The sequence below is a fragment of the Passer montanus genome, unplaced genomic scaffold (assembly GCF_014805655.1).
Source record: "Passer montanus isolate IOZ18808 unplaced genomic scaffold, ASM1480565v1 scaffold33, whole genome shotgun sequence".
NCBI lineage: Eukaryota > Metazoa > Chordata > Aves > Passeriformes > Passeridae > Passer > Passer montanus.
Window position 1 is genome coordinate 6,255,435 of NW_024368041.1, and position 16,153 is coordinate 6,271,587.

General features: G+C 37.8%; 1 protein-coding gene across 1 annotated transcript; it reads left to right on the plus strand.

Annotated features, from left to right (window-relative positions):
• The first annotated feature begins 9,638 nt into the window (after positions 1–9,638).
• On the plus strand, positions 9,639–10,324 carry LOC120505155 (phosphopantothenoylcysteine decarboxylase subunit VHS3-like). The gene is made up of 3 exons (XM_039715409.1): positions 9,639–9,697; positions 9,778–9,805; positions 9,912–10,324. The coding sequence occupies exon 3, from the start codon at positions 9,959–9,961 to the stop codon at positions 10,322–10,324; it is 366 nt and encodes a 121-aa protein (XP_039571343.1). The 5' UTR covers positions 9,639–9,697; positions 9,778–9,805; positions 9,912–9,958.
• The last annotated feature ends 5,829 nt before the right edge of the window (positions 10,325–16,153 follow it).

Below are 16,153 nucleotides of genomic sequence, written 5' to 3' on the forward strand. Positions count from 1 at the left end.
ATTACGTAGTTCTCCTTTGCAGTTCCACCAATTGTTTATAGAAAAATACAGCCTCAGTTATTCTGTAAACCTCAATACTCAGCCGGACTGTGATGATATTTGTTTCTCAACAACGACAGAGAAGAATGTTTTCCTCTGTTCCAACATCAATCCAACCTGGCCAACACCTGGAGATTTGACATGGTTATCTTAAGAAAACTTTTTCTAAAGCACAGCAATATGGAAAGAAGGCATTTATCTATGTGTTGTTATTATCCTGGATCATATTTTTGTGAATTATGAAGGAAAATAGAAACACAGCTGGCTACACATTGCCCTTTAAATGTCAGGACAGTGTGTGTGCATGTCTGTGTATGTATATATTTATCAAGATTTAAATTTTAATTCTGTGTTGTTTTCTTCCCACTATGGATTTCAGATAAGTTTATTTTCAATATGCCCAACACACTGTTAGTTTTCAGGAGTTATTTTATTCCAGGATAATTAGCCAGGCACTTAATTGTTTCAGGTTCTCTGAAGAATTTTTCTGGGATTTGCTCTTTGCTTCCCCCACATGTAAAATCAGCTAAATATTTTTCATTGGGAACTTCAGTCTCTGAAACATCTGCTTTGTATTCATCACTGAACATTGTATGCTCCTGGGAGCTTGAGCACTTTATCTGAGCTTTTTGCCAGCTTCCCTAATAACTTCAAAAATATTTGCTTTTTAAGTTTAGCTTAGGATGGGTGACCATTTACCTTAGAGCTTTCATAAACTTCTATTTGTGAAAGCTTTGTCTTTCTATGCAATGGAGACATTCCATGATGGCTGTTAGAGACACAGTGGTCTTGGAAGGGCTGCTGAGGTCTCTTGCACAACAGGATTTTCAGGTCTGGAATATGGGTTAAGAGCAAATGCTGCAGATGGACATACTCTGCAATCCCAGCCATCAGATCAAGGATTTTAGAGTCTCTGCATTACAAGCTGGCCAGACTGTCAGACCAGAAGCTGGCCTTTTCCACAGTTTTCCATGGAGGAAAATCCCAATATTGCGTGCCAAAGAAAATTCTTTTCCATAAGGCTGAGTACTTGATTTCACTGTAGGAAAAAAAATCTCCTTAGTCCTTAATCTGACACCTTATCAGTTTTAAACCTTTTATTTGGGAGTTCTCTCAGATCAAGAGTAAATAGTCAGGTAGGTATTTTATGATGAAATTGTATGTTTGCTTCCATATGACAAACAATAAATGTTTGCTGTAAAGGAAAATCACATAATTATTGAGGTTGAAAGGAACATCCAGAGGTCATTTACTGGCCCAATTCACCAGCTCAGGCAACACGAACTAGAGCAGGTTGCCCAGGATCATATCCAGATGGGTTTTGTATATCAGGTTTCTTCAGATGGAAACCACAATAAATAAAAAATTAAAGCTAGAACTTGTTCAATTAGATCAGAATCTAACTCCTTCCTCTTCTGCCAGACCTTCTACACTATCACAAAAGAAAGAAAGAAATAGAATTTCCTCTGTGGATTCATTTAGATGAAGAAACTTGCTTTGCTTTCTGGCTTAAATATTGCTGTTTATGAAAATTGGTGTGGATGTTTAAATTTGTCAAGAGTTTCTGACTCCTATGGGATGAAAATGACTATATAAATGTAAAAGACTTTGTTATTTTAAATAATTTCTTTTCACATGATGAGTGGTTCTGGGGTGTTTTGGTTGTTGTAGAGGTTGTCGTGGTTGTTTGTGACCTGGTATTGCATCTCCCCATAGCACACAAAGATTTATTTCAGAAGAAATTAAATTAGCATCCCCTTCAATTTTCCACTCACACAGTATTTTACATTAGATATATCTACCTAATTTCTTTCTCATCCTTATTTTGTGTGGCATGTGGAACTAACATTCTCAGAGAAATTATTTTATTCTGTGTTTTCCCTTGGTTTTGCTAAGTGTCATTCTGAATAGGCTGACAATTCCAAATATTAGACTTTTGCTGTATTTGTCTTAGGGATACACACTGATGCCCTAGTTTCTTTCAAAGAGAGGGAATTGAAGGAACCATAGACATTTTTGCCTGTGAAGAAGTAAACATGTTGTTGGATCATCTGTGTTTTGTCATCCCTGATGCACATTAAGCAGTCAGTGTCCATGCCTGTGCACATGTGCTACAGAGGAAATCTTGCTCATACTTGTTTGCATTATCATCCCACCTGGAGAATACTGATATTCTTCTCATTTTCTCTAAAAACAGAGAATGGTCTTGCCTATCAGCTGAGCAAAGCAGTTGATGGGACAAATTACCAACTTCTTCTTTCTTTTTTCCTTAAGGTTCGCCTCTATCTTAAGCCCATTTTCAGTGTTACACATGCTGTTTTTAAAATAACAGATTTTGTTTATCTACCCTACAGTGCCTGTCTACTGCCCCTTGCAGCAGCTGTGTCATGCCTGGAAGCCCAAGGGGTTGCACTGTTTACATAGTTACTCTGCTGAAATTTTGTGCCAGCATCTGTAGAAAGCAATGAGGTTCTTGGCTTTTTCACCCCAATATAGGAGCAGTGAAGAAGAGGAATAGAAGTCCAAGACATTTTAAGGTGGTCATAAATGGGTTGCAGAAGTTGATATTTTGGTTGAAAACTACAGTTTGGATGATTTTTAGAACTACTGACAAAAGCTATCTTCTGATAGGTCCTCTCTTCAATGAGCTTTACACTTCTGCTTATTTCAAAAGCACTAAAAAAGTGCATTTTCTTCCAGATCTTTCTCCTGCAATTTTCAAAGATATCAGATAGGGTAGAAAATAGGTTCTCTTCCAAGAAGTTGGAGAGGTTCAGTTTTAGTAGTAATATAAATACCAGGATAGAATGAGTTTTATATCTGGTGGTCTGGGGAGATAAAAAAAAAAGAAGGGATTGGCAGAGAATTATTACTCTTTCACGGTGTATACATGGGGGTGTGGTTGGCTTTTAATTTCTTTTTCAAGCACTATTGTTATTTTAGTTTGGAGATTAATTGTGAGGTTTGGGAAGGTTCACATGAGCTCTTCTCTATCTACAAGGGTATCACAGCTAGTGACATAGAAAGAAACAAAATCACTATTAGGGACTAATCTTTGGATGAAAGAATATGTGCAGAACCTGTAAGCACCTCTAGCAAAATTTACAAAACAGGTAATTTTTGCTAGATTCCTTTATGCTAGATTCCTTTTAATAGGCTGCAGTTTGTGTAACTTGTCAGATTTTTTTGCAGGAATTTCTTTGCAGAAAATCAGAAAATGCTCTTTTGCTGAATTCAAAACATTCTGTGATGGCTTGGCTTTTGCTAGATTTGATTTTTATTATATTAGTATTACTATGCAAGCATTAAACAACTTTATTTGTTTAGACCTTTTTCAGACAGTTCACATTTCTAATAAAACAGGAAATATACAGGTCAGGAGAATCCTAACTGTTTTTCTCTTTAAGAGTTGTTTCTAAGGAAGAAAAACATTTTTATCCACCAGATATGACATTTAATTTGACAATATTAAATACACCAATCTTATATAAAAATTAAATGCAAAAAATATCACTTTTTAACACTCCAGTTTTGATCATGCAGTAGTATTATCCATCTGTTGTGGAGCTCTTTAAATTCTTAAGAAGAAGTTTTGCCATCAGATGAAGGGTAGTAATGACAAATTATCTCAGTGTGAGTACAGTCTTCAGGAGAATTTAGGTTCCAAAATGCTATTTTTGGTAGCTGAACTCTGATCAAGGGAAATTTCTTGAATCTGCATTTTCAAGACAAAAAAGATACCTTTATTTCGTCTTGTGAGGAATATTCCAGGAGCAACACCTCAACTGAGGTGAATATTGGACACCCACCGGTGTCATTATTATAACAGGATATTTGACAGCTATGATTTACATATATATCTGATGGTTACAGTCCTCCTGAAAAAAAAAAAAAACCAAAAAAACACCAAACTATGGAAATGATGTCTGAAATTTGTAAAATGTGTAATGGTGTGTGGGTGGGTTGTAGAATTCCTGAATATGCTGTTCTCTAGGTCTTTTTATGGATCAGAATTGGCTGTGACACACTATTGTCAAATACACTCCAGGGAAGCTGGTCTGCACACACTGATGGAAAGAATAAATGGATATATGTGACTGGTAAAAAGTGTTTGTTGATCTGCAGAATTTGCTCCTTATAGGTAAGTTAAGGGAAAAAGAAAAATGCTAAGTGCCATCCAGGAAGGGTCTTCCCTGGGAGATGTGAACCATGGTATCATCAGAGCTACAGGCCAGAAGTCAAGAGCTCTTTGAAGGACTCACTAGAAGTCCTGAAGTCTTTGAGCACAGCAGTTAGTGAGGATATGGGTCTGGTTCCATGTTCCAAATTCTTTTTAAAAACAGTGTCCAGGGCAGTGCACTTTATGTCACATACATTATACAAAATAAGTAGGTGTGTCCCTGCTTTCTTTGAGTTCTCAAAAGAACATGAAAGTCATAGTGGAAAATACATAAGATCAAAAGAGTACTTGCTGCTATTAATTCACTAAAATTATACTTTTCATAGGCCCTTTTCTTGTCAATCTCTTTACATAGGCTGGCATAGACTATGAAACATTCAATGGAGACATAACAGCTTTAGAGAGCTTTTCTAGAGCTGTTTGTGAATGCTGGGGGGAATACATTTGGTTTTGGTTAAATTTACCTAAAAAAGAGGAAGAAGAGGTGCAGTGCTCGGGAGTGCCAGATCAGGCTGTCACAGGCCAACCTGAGCTTGCATTTAGGAGGAATCCTCCAACATTGGATCTAAACAAATGTCTGCCACCTTGCTATCATTACTGCTCAGAAAACCAAGTGTTTCTCTGTGGCTGCTTGAGGCTAGTTAAGGCTTATTAATGTGTTTATGTTGGTTGCTGATGTCCTTCTGGTTTGCCCTCTGCGAAAATGAGTCCAAGACCTGTGAAGTCTGATCTCTTTGAAGGATGGTTGCAACAGAACCACAATTCACCTACTCATGTGAAAAGCTTGAAAAATGTGGTGATCTGGATTTGCTTATGTAAGGTATTATGTATACTACATAAACTGGTGTCTTGTGGGTAAAACTTATTTTGTCACTCTGCATCAACTTCATGCTTTATAAAAGAATTTGAGAATGAGTAAAACCAGGAGAACTGAATAGCCCTTTTTATCTTTATTTAAAAAGTTACTCTCAAATTGAAACTCCGTCTCTTGATCCTCATTCTAAATCATCTTTTTATTCTGCTTTTAAAATTTCATATTGCTTTTAATAGTGAAAAACAATTGTTTTGAAAACTTGTACGGAAACTATCTTTAAAATGAAAATCTGTCTGGAATCACTGCTGAACAGACACTCTTCTTATAAGGGATTGACTGTAGAAATATTTCAAAGAAATTAGCATTTTTGACACTATTTTATTTTAACTTTTGTACTACAGACTGTTAAGGAACTTCAATTTAATGCCATGATGGAGAACACCTACATAAATTTTCTTAAAACCTAAATAGCTAATAACAATATTTATGAAAAATATGCTTTTGGTGCTGTCAGTAGAATAGAAATTAAAGATAAATAGCTCAGTAAGTGTCAGCATGGTAAGAAATGCAAAATCCCAAAAATTTCTTAATGATGAACTTAATGGCAAGGCTGGATCCAAACACCAATGCAGGGGAGGAGCCTGGTACACTGAAGTGCTAAAGAATCATTTAAAACAGGAAAATCCAACATTCTGTAATTTTTTAACTGTATATCTCCACTCATCACCTGCATGCCAGTGCCTGGATTGTCTCTGGGCAGGGATAGCACATTCTGAAATCTGTTCCTGCTGCAGACCATGGCACCTAGGACCTTTCACAAGGAATCAAGAAGGCTCTGCTATGTCTGCAGCATTTTCTCTTGCTTACCTGGATTGGACCATTCAGTCTACATGACGATACCCTAAAGTGCTTTCTCTGGGTCTTGATGAGGTGATAATTTCACTGTCTTCTTGTTGTTTAAAGACCTCAGCCTAGAGGACCATGAACTTTAAGGCTGAATGCTGCTTGACTGTTTTGTCATCTGAAATTACTATTAGGATCTGCTTATGTTATTCACTGTCATCATCAATGAGATCCACTTTGTTCTGGTTATAAAAGCCCAAATGATAAATCTCAGTGGGTCTCTGAGTTGGTAAACTCTAATAGAACAATATGCCAATAGCATGACTGAAAAACAGAATAATGTGGTTAAACTACTTCAGTTGTTTCATTTGTCTCCATGAATGTGGTAATATTGAAAAAGTATGCTATAATCACTGATTCTTATTGTTTGTTTTTCTGACAGTTTCACAAAGTAGAAGGTTTTCATTCATTGCACATTTATTAGTGAAGGCTTGAAACCTTGTGCAACCTACCGGGCACGTGATTATCTGTTCGCCTTTTGTCTAAAAAATCATCCTGCCACTTATTCTATGAAATCACAAGTTATCATCAATCTGACACAAAAATTTGAGCTGATCACTCCCATTTAGACTGCTCTAATCTCCAAACTGCAGGAGCACATGCAGTCAGAATGGATTTGGGGCATCACACAGAGGTCTCTTCTCAGGCGAAGAAGGGTGAAGACAGTGAGGCAGGACAGCAATAGTACTGGCTGGTGCAGCTGAGGTTTCAATCAAGCAAAGAAACAAAGTTGATGACATCTCTTGGGACTCTGATTGCTCTTTTTCTGACACTCAGTTATCAAGATTTTGGTGCAGGAAAACTTGCTACATTTTTCTACCCTGCTTTCTGTATTAGATGTTCATGACTGTATAAAATGACATGCAGATTAGTGCAGGGATGTAATAATGTGGAGATTAGGGTCATCACATTGCTGATACTAGAGACTGAGGAGGGACAGGAAATCTGATATCTCCTTTTTTTTAAATGAAATCACTTTTGATAATTATGCTTATAGTCTTATTGGGCCTCCCTGGAGGATCACAAAGATTACAGGAAAGCATAAAAATAATTTCTTACACTTTCTACACTCTGTGCTCAGATGTTCCAAGATTACAAATGTCTGGAGCTTTTTATTGTTAGCAGTGGACACAGATGTCTTGGGTAGCAGATTAATAGACCCAGGATTAATAGACCCAGCTTCCTCCCCAAATTGCTCACAACTTCTACAGATAATGAAAAGGATGCACTATTATTCTAATTTTGCATATGGGTACATGAGGCAGTTTGCAATTATATAACCTTCCAAAGTAGTTCTGTGACAGAGATAGGAAAGTTAAAAATTCCATTCATAAGAATTTTATTAGTAGGATAATAACACAGATATGCAAATACAACCAAAAATCCCTTCATTGGTTCACAACTTGACTTAGGACTTTCTGAATTTCAAGAATATTTTTCATATTTATTATGAAAAATAATCATGTTTTTAAGAAAAAACCCTGGTACTCAGGAACCCTTGGATTCCAAATTCCAGCCCTGGTTTGCAACTCCTACGTCTTTCTTCTCTTCTAGATTTTCACTTACACTTTGTATTTGCCTCACAGCAATTTCAAGGATGGGAGGAGGGGGAAATGTCATAGAAGTTATTCATGCTAATATGCTTTCTGCCATATGTTTAAAAAAAATCTCCTATGCAGTGTTCTCTGTGGAACATTATTCCTGAATATTTTGCAGTGGATTTTAAAAAAAAATATATGGTGCTAAAGTCAGTCTAATCCTGCCAGCAAGTCTGGGGAAATAGATAGTTTCTTCCTACAGGAATACATTCACAATCTTGAAAGTTGTAGACTAATGACACACCTCAATCCTGACACCATGGAAACCTTTATTGTATGTTCATGACTAGTGGCCTGCCATGCAAACAAGAGTGACAAAGATTCGGTTCATGAGTCTATTAAACTTTCTTCCTTGATTTCCCCTCTGCTAAGCGTGATGTCAGAATTTCTAAGCACTTTGTAATGGTTCCAAAGTAAATCTCTTCGAGCTTTCAAGCACAGCAGCATTCAAGAGCTTGTCCAGTCACAGAATTTTTTGGGCCTATCTACCTACATTGGATTAGTTTGAAAGCCTTTCCAAAACTGGCAGTCTTTGTAAAAATACTTTATAGATATTCTTTTAATTAGCCTCTTCCTAGCAAATGCAGAATAAACCCTGAACACCTGTCAATTTTACCAATACTCCTGACTGAATAATGACATTAATATTTGTGTCTCTTGACACTCAAAAAATTCCAGCCCCTTTTACAGTGAGTGTTAAACACAAACCCCCCAGTCCATAGTCCATTCCAGTCAAAGGAAAAAGAGTAACAAAAAAAAGTGGAAATGGGAAGATAGCTTGGGTTTCATAATCATAATTCCTTAAATACTTTTAGATATATTTGGTATATATGATTTCTGTGCAATGCTTCAAGGTTGACACTATTGATCTCTCTTACTCTTTTCCAGTTTAATATGTATATAGTCACATGCCCCCACTTGATGGCTTAAATATGGGGTTTCTGGGTACATGAACACATGAGTTAATCTGTTTGTCCATATACCATTTTCCTAAAATCTACTGAGCCTTGGCTGTTAACTGCTGTCTGAAGGTGATAGGAGGTATCCAGCTAAAATTTGAAGAAGCGTCCCATAAAGTTTTTTTCCTAATAGTCAGTCTTTCTTCCTTTCCAAATCCCAGTCTCTAACTCCAAACCTATCGCCTGACATTCCACAACAACCAATCTGTCCCAAAATCATTTGAAGTCATCCCAACCTCTGTATCCTCTCCTCTTCTCCTTTTTTTTCAACTGGTCCGTGGTCAAAGCAAGAGGTGACACATATCTCAACTGTCTCCAGACACTCCTCCTTGTTTCCTGTACCCTGCATTCTTGTCACACCATTTTGGAGTACACTGAGTTTATAAAAAAAATAAAAAATTTTAGACACACTCTAACAGAAAACCTTTAAGGATGTAGTAAATGCTGATATTCATAAGAATCACCTATCTAAGTTTTTGTTTCCTGAGGTCCATAGATTTTATTTTCTCACATAGAGAGGTCTTGTCTTTTAAGGTCTTGTTCTGAGTTGTTCTTGACAGCTGTGCACCACAACAATCCATTATAGTGGATTAGTAAAAACGTGGGTGTTAAAGTGTAGGTACTGCTGCCTATCTCTTTTCCCCAGCAAGCCTTTCCTGTTGAAAGGCAAGCTGAATTAACATTCTGGCAACGCAGTCGACTTGTACAAATGCAAAGTTAGATAGAGAATTCTGACTGTAGGATTCTCGGGCACCCATCTTTGCAGTCCTTGAAATAAGTAATTGTGTTAGCATCTTGTTCCTCTGGGATTCTCTGAGCCTCATTGGCTCACCGTCGGTCTCATCTTGGTCATCTCATTCTGCGTTCTCTTGGTCCTTGTGGGCATTCTTCTCATTGAGAGTTTTCTCTCCCTGTTGTGTCCCCTCATTTGTCATGCCCTGTGTCACAGGTGTCTGTGTATTTGGGCTGGAGCTGCTCTGCCCTACTGCAGAGCCTGGTGTAGGTGTAATAGGACAAGTTTTAGGCACTTGAAATTTGCAATGTAGGGTGTCATTGGACTCCAGATGGGATTTGTAGATTGACACAAGATGTCTGGAGCTGTTATCTTGCAGCACTGACTTTTGTCCTAACATTCTTTCAGATGCAGCTAGATGAAATCCGTGGCAGACCGCCCCATCCTGGGTGAAGAAGTTCCCGTGAGAAGGTCAGTCTCCATTTGTCTTTGCAGGGCAAGTGTAAATTGTGACTTTGTGTTACAGCATTGTTCTTTTTCTTTATTTTTAGGCAGTAAAGCTGGATATCTGCAGTCAAGGTAAGTGGGCAGGGCGAGCAGTATCCAGTGGATGGAAGCAGTTGTTATTGCTCAGGTGTCAATTTTGGTGCAACTCTAAGCATCCACTATTGTTTTTCTATTTTAGGTGGTCCACTTGCAAGTGATGAAGTTGAGGAAGTTGACAATGACAAAATGGACAATGGCATCGAGGATGATGAAGTCAAAGTCGACGAGGATGACAATGACAACAACGACGAAGAGGTCCGCAATGACGAAGTCCATGAAGTTGACGATGAAGATGATGAAGTCAATGAAGAAGACAATGGCAAAGTCAAGGAGGAAACTGACAATGATGATGAATACCATGATGATGACGAAGTCTGCGAAGTTGATGACAACAAAGATGAGGATGACAACAAAGAAGATGAGGATGATGAAGACAACAATGGTGAAGAATTTACTAGGACGATGAAATCCATAAGAACAATGATGATGATGATGATGAAGTTGAGGATGCTGAGGTCCATGACAACAATGTTGATGACAACGAATCCATGATGATGACGAATTGACAAGATCTGCTAAGTTGACGATGACAAAGATGAGGACAACAACAAAGAAGGTGGTGACGACAAACACAATGATGCCGACAAGTAGACGAGGATGATGAATTGACGAGGATGAGGATGACGATGCAGTCGAGGACAACAATGTCCATGACAATGATGTTGACGATGACAAATCGATGAGGATGAAGATAAAGTCAATGACAAAGTCAATGATGACAACGATGACGAAGACAACGATGATGGCGAAAACAATGATGAATCAACTGCGATGACGAACAGACAGCAACAATGAAGTTGATGATGAAAACAAGGAGCCTGATGATGACAAAGACGACAAAGAAGTCAGAGACTACAAAGTCAGTGATGACAACAAAGTCCTTGATGACAAAGACGATGTTGAAGTCCACAACAATGATGATGACGATGTAGTCAGGAAGATGATGACAGCAATGACGAGAAAGATGACAATGATGTTGATAATGACGAAGATGAGGATGACGATGAAGAAGACAACAATAAAGATGACAATGAAGTCAATGAAGGCATCGCCGATGACAGCGATAATGATGAAACAATGATGAATTGATGATGACGATGAATCATCAACGACAATGAGTTTGATGAAAACAATGAGCATAACGATGACGAAGACTACAAAGATGATGACAAAGTTGACAACTACAAAGTCGTCGACAATGACAAAGTCCTTTATGACAATGGAGATGACAAAGTCCACAATGATGATGACGAAATTGATGACGAGGAGGAAGATGAACTTTTAGTGTTAGGTTACAGCTTCTGAAGGAGAAGAAGCAAAATATTTAAATATTGGAGTACTGAGGAAAGGAAAAGGATCACACTTATTTCTTGGAGAGACTATGGAGGAGAACTGAGAGTCTGAAGGATTTTATAAATGGAAAGAATCAAAGTAACGGTTGGCTGTGCATTGAAGGGAAGGATCTGGGTGAGGTGCTCCAGAACAGTCAGTATTTTGAACTACAAAGCATGACAAAATGAGTTCTGGGGACAGCTGGAGCTAATTGCCTGTTTCTCTTTCACAGTCTCTGGTAGTCCTTGATGCTTCAAAACTTCTAAATTTAGGATTAGGAGAGAGAAGGGACACATTTGTCATTATGTTTTGTGCAGCATGAAAAATAAAACCTGCTGATGTTGGTCATTGTGATGGGATCATTCAAAGTTCTGAGGAAAGTTTCCAAAAAGAGACGATAGCAGCAATTTAAAGAGAGAAAGAAAGATCAGAATCTATTGTTGGGTTAAAAGTAGACCCTCACTCTAAAATGACTGATGACATAGAGTAATGTCCAAGCATTTCTATTCCCTTCAGGAACAGGCTTTTAGTGCAGTCTGCAGATCATAAGATGGATGAAAATTTGGTTGGAGTCAGGTTTGGGAAAAGAAAGAGTTTTAAACTTATCTCTGGTGGTGGTGAGTGTGGTATAACCTAGAAAGATGAATGTACTGGAAAGAGCACAGGCGCTGATATTCTTTTATTTTGTTTAATTACTCCATGGTGGCTGTACAGCTTTTTAAATACCAGAGCTTAAGGGTTAATAAAGGGTAATGTTTCAACAGGAATGATTAGGACTGGATTGAAGGAAATGCCAAAAATATTTTGTGGTGATACTACAGAATTAGTACTCCTGAGTATTACTTAGGAGTTAAGTTGAATGCAAGTTATTAATTACATTATATATTTATATGTTATATAAGAAAAATAATATTAATGGTATTTTTGAGATAATGTCTTATTTTTTGTTCCTTTAGCTGTGCCTGAGAAGTACAGTAGGATTCAGGTTAGAGTAGTGGAAATGAGGGAGGTGAATACTAAAAGTATGTTTGTATATTGCAGACAGTGCTTTCAAAAGAGCCAATTTTTATATTTTTCAGGTTATGTCTTGTGATTGCAAAGTAGCCATAGCCAGGTTAGTGTTAATTTTCAAAAAATCGGAGTAGATCATTATTGTACTGATTTCAGACCTTCAAAGTAAAATAATTTAAAATCACATTACCTAGCTGTATTGGGTTTTTGTGGACAGATTTTGGTAGTGGAGGGGTCTAACAGGGTGGCTCCTGTGAGAAACTGCCAGAAACTTCCTCCATGTCTGACAGAACCACTCCCTGGTGGCTCCAAGGTGGACATGCTTCTGGTCAAGGCTGGACAAGTTAGAAATTGTGGAAACACCTTTATGATAATGTATTTAAAAGGAACTTTAAAAAGAAAAGCTACTGCACAGCTGTAATTGTGACTGGGGAAGAGCAAATAGAGACACCCAGGTCAATGCAGAAGGAGAGGGAGGATATGCTGCAATCACCAGAGTTGAGTTTCCTCTGCAGGCTGTGGTGAAAGCCATGTTGAAGATCGTGGTGAGGCAGCTGTTCCTCTGCAGCCCCTGGAGGTCCATGGTATGGAGAGATCCACCTGCAGCCCATGGAGGAGACCCACAGAGAGCAGGACCACCCTGGAGAAGCCTGTCCTTGTGGGACTACACTCCATGGAAGAGTGATCCACATTGCAGCGGTCTGGGAGGGACTCTTGCCATTAGCAATCAGAAAGTGAGGAAGAGATACAAATTTTGTGGTACTGTTTCTAAACTAGAGAAATAAAACTAGTATATGAACCAAATCGCTCCAATTTTTCTCCAACTAGACGGTAAGGCTGAAAAGTAAGCAGTGAACAGAGTTAAAATTAGGGCTATAATTAGTATAAAACAAATGGGAAGGAAAATATTTTATAAGTGTATAGTGGACTGTATGTAGAAGAAAATAAAACCAGTTCTGCTTTTACATAAGAGAGAATATTGCTGTAACCTTTTATCTTCAGGGCTTGACTATCAACTTTTAATGTCACTTTTGACAGCCATATTTGACAGTGCTATGGGTTGGTTTAAGGTTGAGATAAAAATGGAGATGTAAGAATCCTTACATTTTGTGTAAACCACTAATGTAAAACAAAGTTTTGAATTGTACAGGTGAAAGCTTCTTTCCTGTTGTCTCAGGTTTGGTTACCATGAGCAGAGCTTGGGTTACAGTTAGATTTTCAGTCAGCTTTAGGGGTGGTCTAGCTTTAGGGGTTTCTTGGATGAACAAATGAAAATGACAGGATTTTAAAGAGGGACCATAGTTACTTCTTTTAATCTCTGCAGCTGATGGAACTGGGTTACAGAGCAGAATATGGGAGAGGGAAGAAAAGAATCATCTTATTTATGGTATAGAAATGAAAACTGAATTTTAAGATTATTGTACCAATATTTTCTACTTTTATTTTACACATGACCATCAGTTATAGTACTACTGGAACTCATTTTAACCATGTGCATTAAAAAAAGAGGGCAGGAAGAAGTTTATGTTTTATATTATTTTTAAGATATTACCAGAATAAAATTAACCCTGAGCAGTGGCTATCTTTGTTATTTCTAGAAGATTTTGACAGCCATGACTAGGGCAAGATTAGACTAAATGATGTAATTATTGTTAAGCACATGAGAGAAAGAAATAATGAGAAACAGCTTCCTCCATTTTTCTGTCCTCAGATCAGAAGAGTTTTGATGCTTTTACACACATCCTTATGAAGGAAAAAGAGCTCAAACAAGTTTTTAGGCAAGATTCTTTCTCCCTCCCATACTTATTATGCTTCAATTGCAACTAATTATGTCTTCTAATACCCATCCACAGGCATCTAAAAAATAAGTGACCTTGTAGCTCTTGATTTTTGAACTGAAGTTCACAAGACTCTCATGGGCTTGAAAGGGTTCTAGAGCAAGCTGAAATTACAACTAATTCTTTAACTTCTCTTATGATTACAATTCCTACAAGGAACACTAGGGTGCTCATTGAGCTACATTTAAGGACAGCTGTGACATAAGCTTTGGGAAGATGACAGATACTCTCACACTGGGGGAAATTACAATAAGTGTGGGATTCAATGTACATTAAGACACCCATGTTTCGGTATCTCAAGGGTTTAATTTAATTATTTGTGCATGCTGTCTGAGCTCTTGCTGTAGCCAGTGGAAGTGTGGGGAGTCTGCTTGGTGGAGTCCCACAGATGTTCACACCAACATGTGCTTCATTACAGTGAATAAAATCACCCCAGAGGCACCAGTGACTGGAATAACTAATGGCTCAAATCACTTCCCTAAGAACAGAAATTGCCCATCATTGGAGATGTGTTTAAAAAAAAGACTGGATGTGGCACTCAGTGCCATGGTACAATTGATGAGGTGTTAGGCCATAGGTGGGACTTGATGATCTCAAAGATATTTTTCAACCTCATTCATTCTGTGATTCTGTGGTTCTGTGAGATAAAGGCATTTCATTTGCCAGAAGCTACAGGTCCCACAGACTGTGTTATATCTGCCCATCTCACCTGTAGGACTTGGCTAGTCTTGAGCATTAAAAATGGCATCAGATACCTGTATTTAGGGAGTTGGCGTTCAGTTTAGCTCTGAATTCATTAGACATGGAGACTGGACAGTCATATTCTGGCCCTTAAATTTAAGTGTCCTAATCGGGAGCTCAGACCCACACAAAAGGGAGTTGTTTGAATAGACAGAAGTTCTGGAGTGCTGTTCAGGGGGTTTTAGATACCTGGCCTCCAGCTACTGCACTCTGCAGACCCAGTTTCATCTTTCTCAGAAGTAAACAGGCCTGTCAGGTCCCTTATCACAGGAGAAGGACCTGCAGATACTTGTGTATTAGGCAACTGAAGTATGACATAAGCGTCCAACTATTTTTGATGCTGTTCTTTGAGATAAATCTCTTAGGATTTTGCTGCCTTGTCACAAATGTTTCTATATTCTAAAACAGAGAAATTCTAGAAGTATGGTTCTTATTCAGAAATAAAGTATATTTGGGTAATTTAAAGATATTTAAAAAAATACATGGTTGAAAAATTATATACCTGAAAAGTATTGCACTATAGGAAATCTGGAATTGTTAACATTCCAAAGAAACTCAAATGTACATGCTATGAAAATACACAAATAAGGCATCTATACTAGCATGCTTTTGTCTTGCTTTCAATAGCAAAGTTTTCAATCAGCTGGCAAAATGTTTCGTGACATAGATACAAGCATCCCTGAAAAATCATGAAATCATGGAAAAAATTGTGAGAGACCTCAGGAGCTCATCTACTCCAACCATGCACTCAAAGAAGGACTGACTTCTAAAAAGAAAGATGGATTTAAAATGTGGTAATTTAATTCAGGAACATGTCAGAGGACTCAGCAGGGACTATGAGGTGTTTTCTCAGGACAGAAAAGTGCAGTCCTTTCTCTTGGGTGGGGGTAAGAAGCCGAAGAGATAGCTCAAATAATAGTTGCACATGTAGAGGGCCCATGTTTGCAGATACAGAGCCTGTCTCTTTGAAGCATTGGGGATTTTGTTGAATTAATTAGAAAAAGAGTTGACCCTTACAGAGTGCTCTTTCAGGACTAGGCATCTTGGGAGATGCTGGGATATTTAAGGCTGTAATTGACAGCTTTGATCTTAATGATATTTTAATAACACAAATCTGATTGTAAAATTTTTTGTATCCTCATGGCCTAAACTACCAGAAAAATTATGTGAAAGCATTCTTAGCTGTATTTTTTCTCCTGGGCAAGAGGGTATTATGGCTTCATAAGGATGGAATAAAACAATTTATTTGGATTTGGTGTTCTAATGGTTTTCAGTATTTGCTTGAGCTTCTTGATATGGAAATAACAGATTAATGTAAACATAAACTCTCAAAGATCTTAGTGCAGGAAAACACACCCACCCAAAAATGCACACATTAAGATTATTTTTAGAGATAATT

Bases quoted from the DNA above. Each gene is read 5' to 3' on its own strand.
- LOC120505155 (XM_039715409.1), top strand. From the start codon at position 9,959: ATGGACAATGGCATCGAGGATGATGAAGTCAAAGTCGACGAGGATGAC.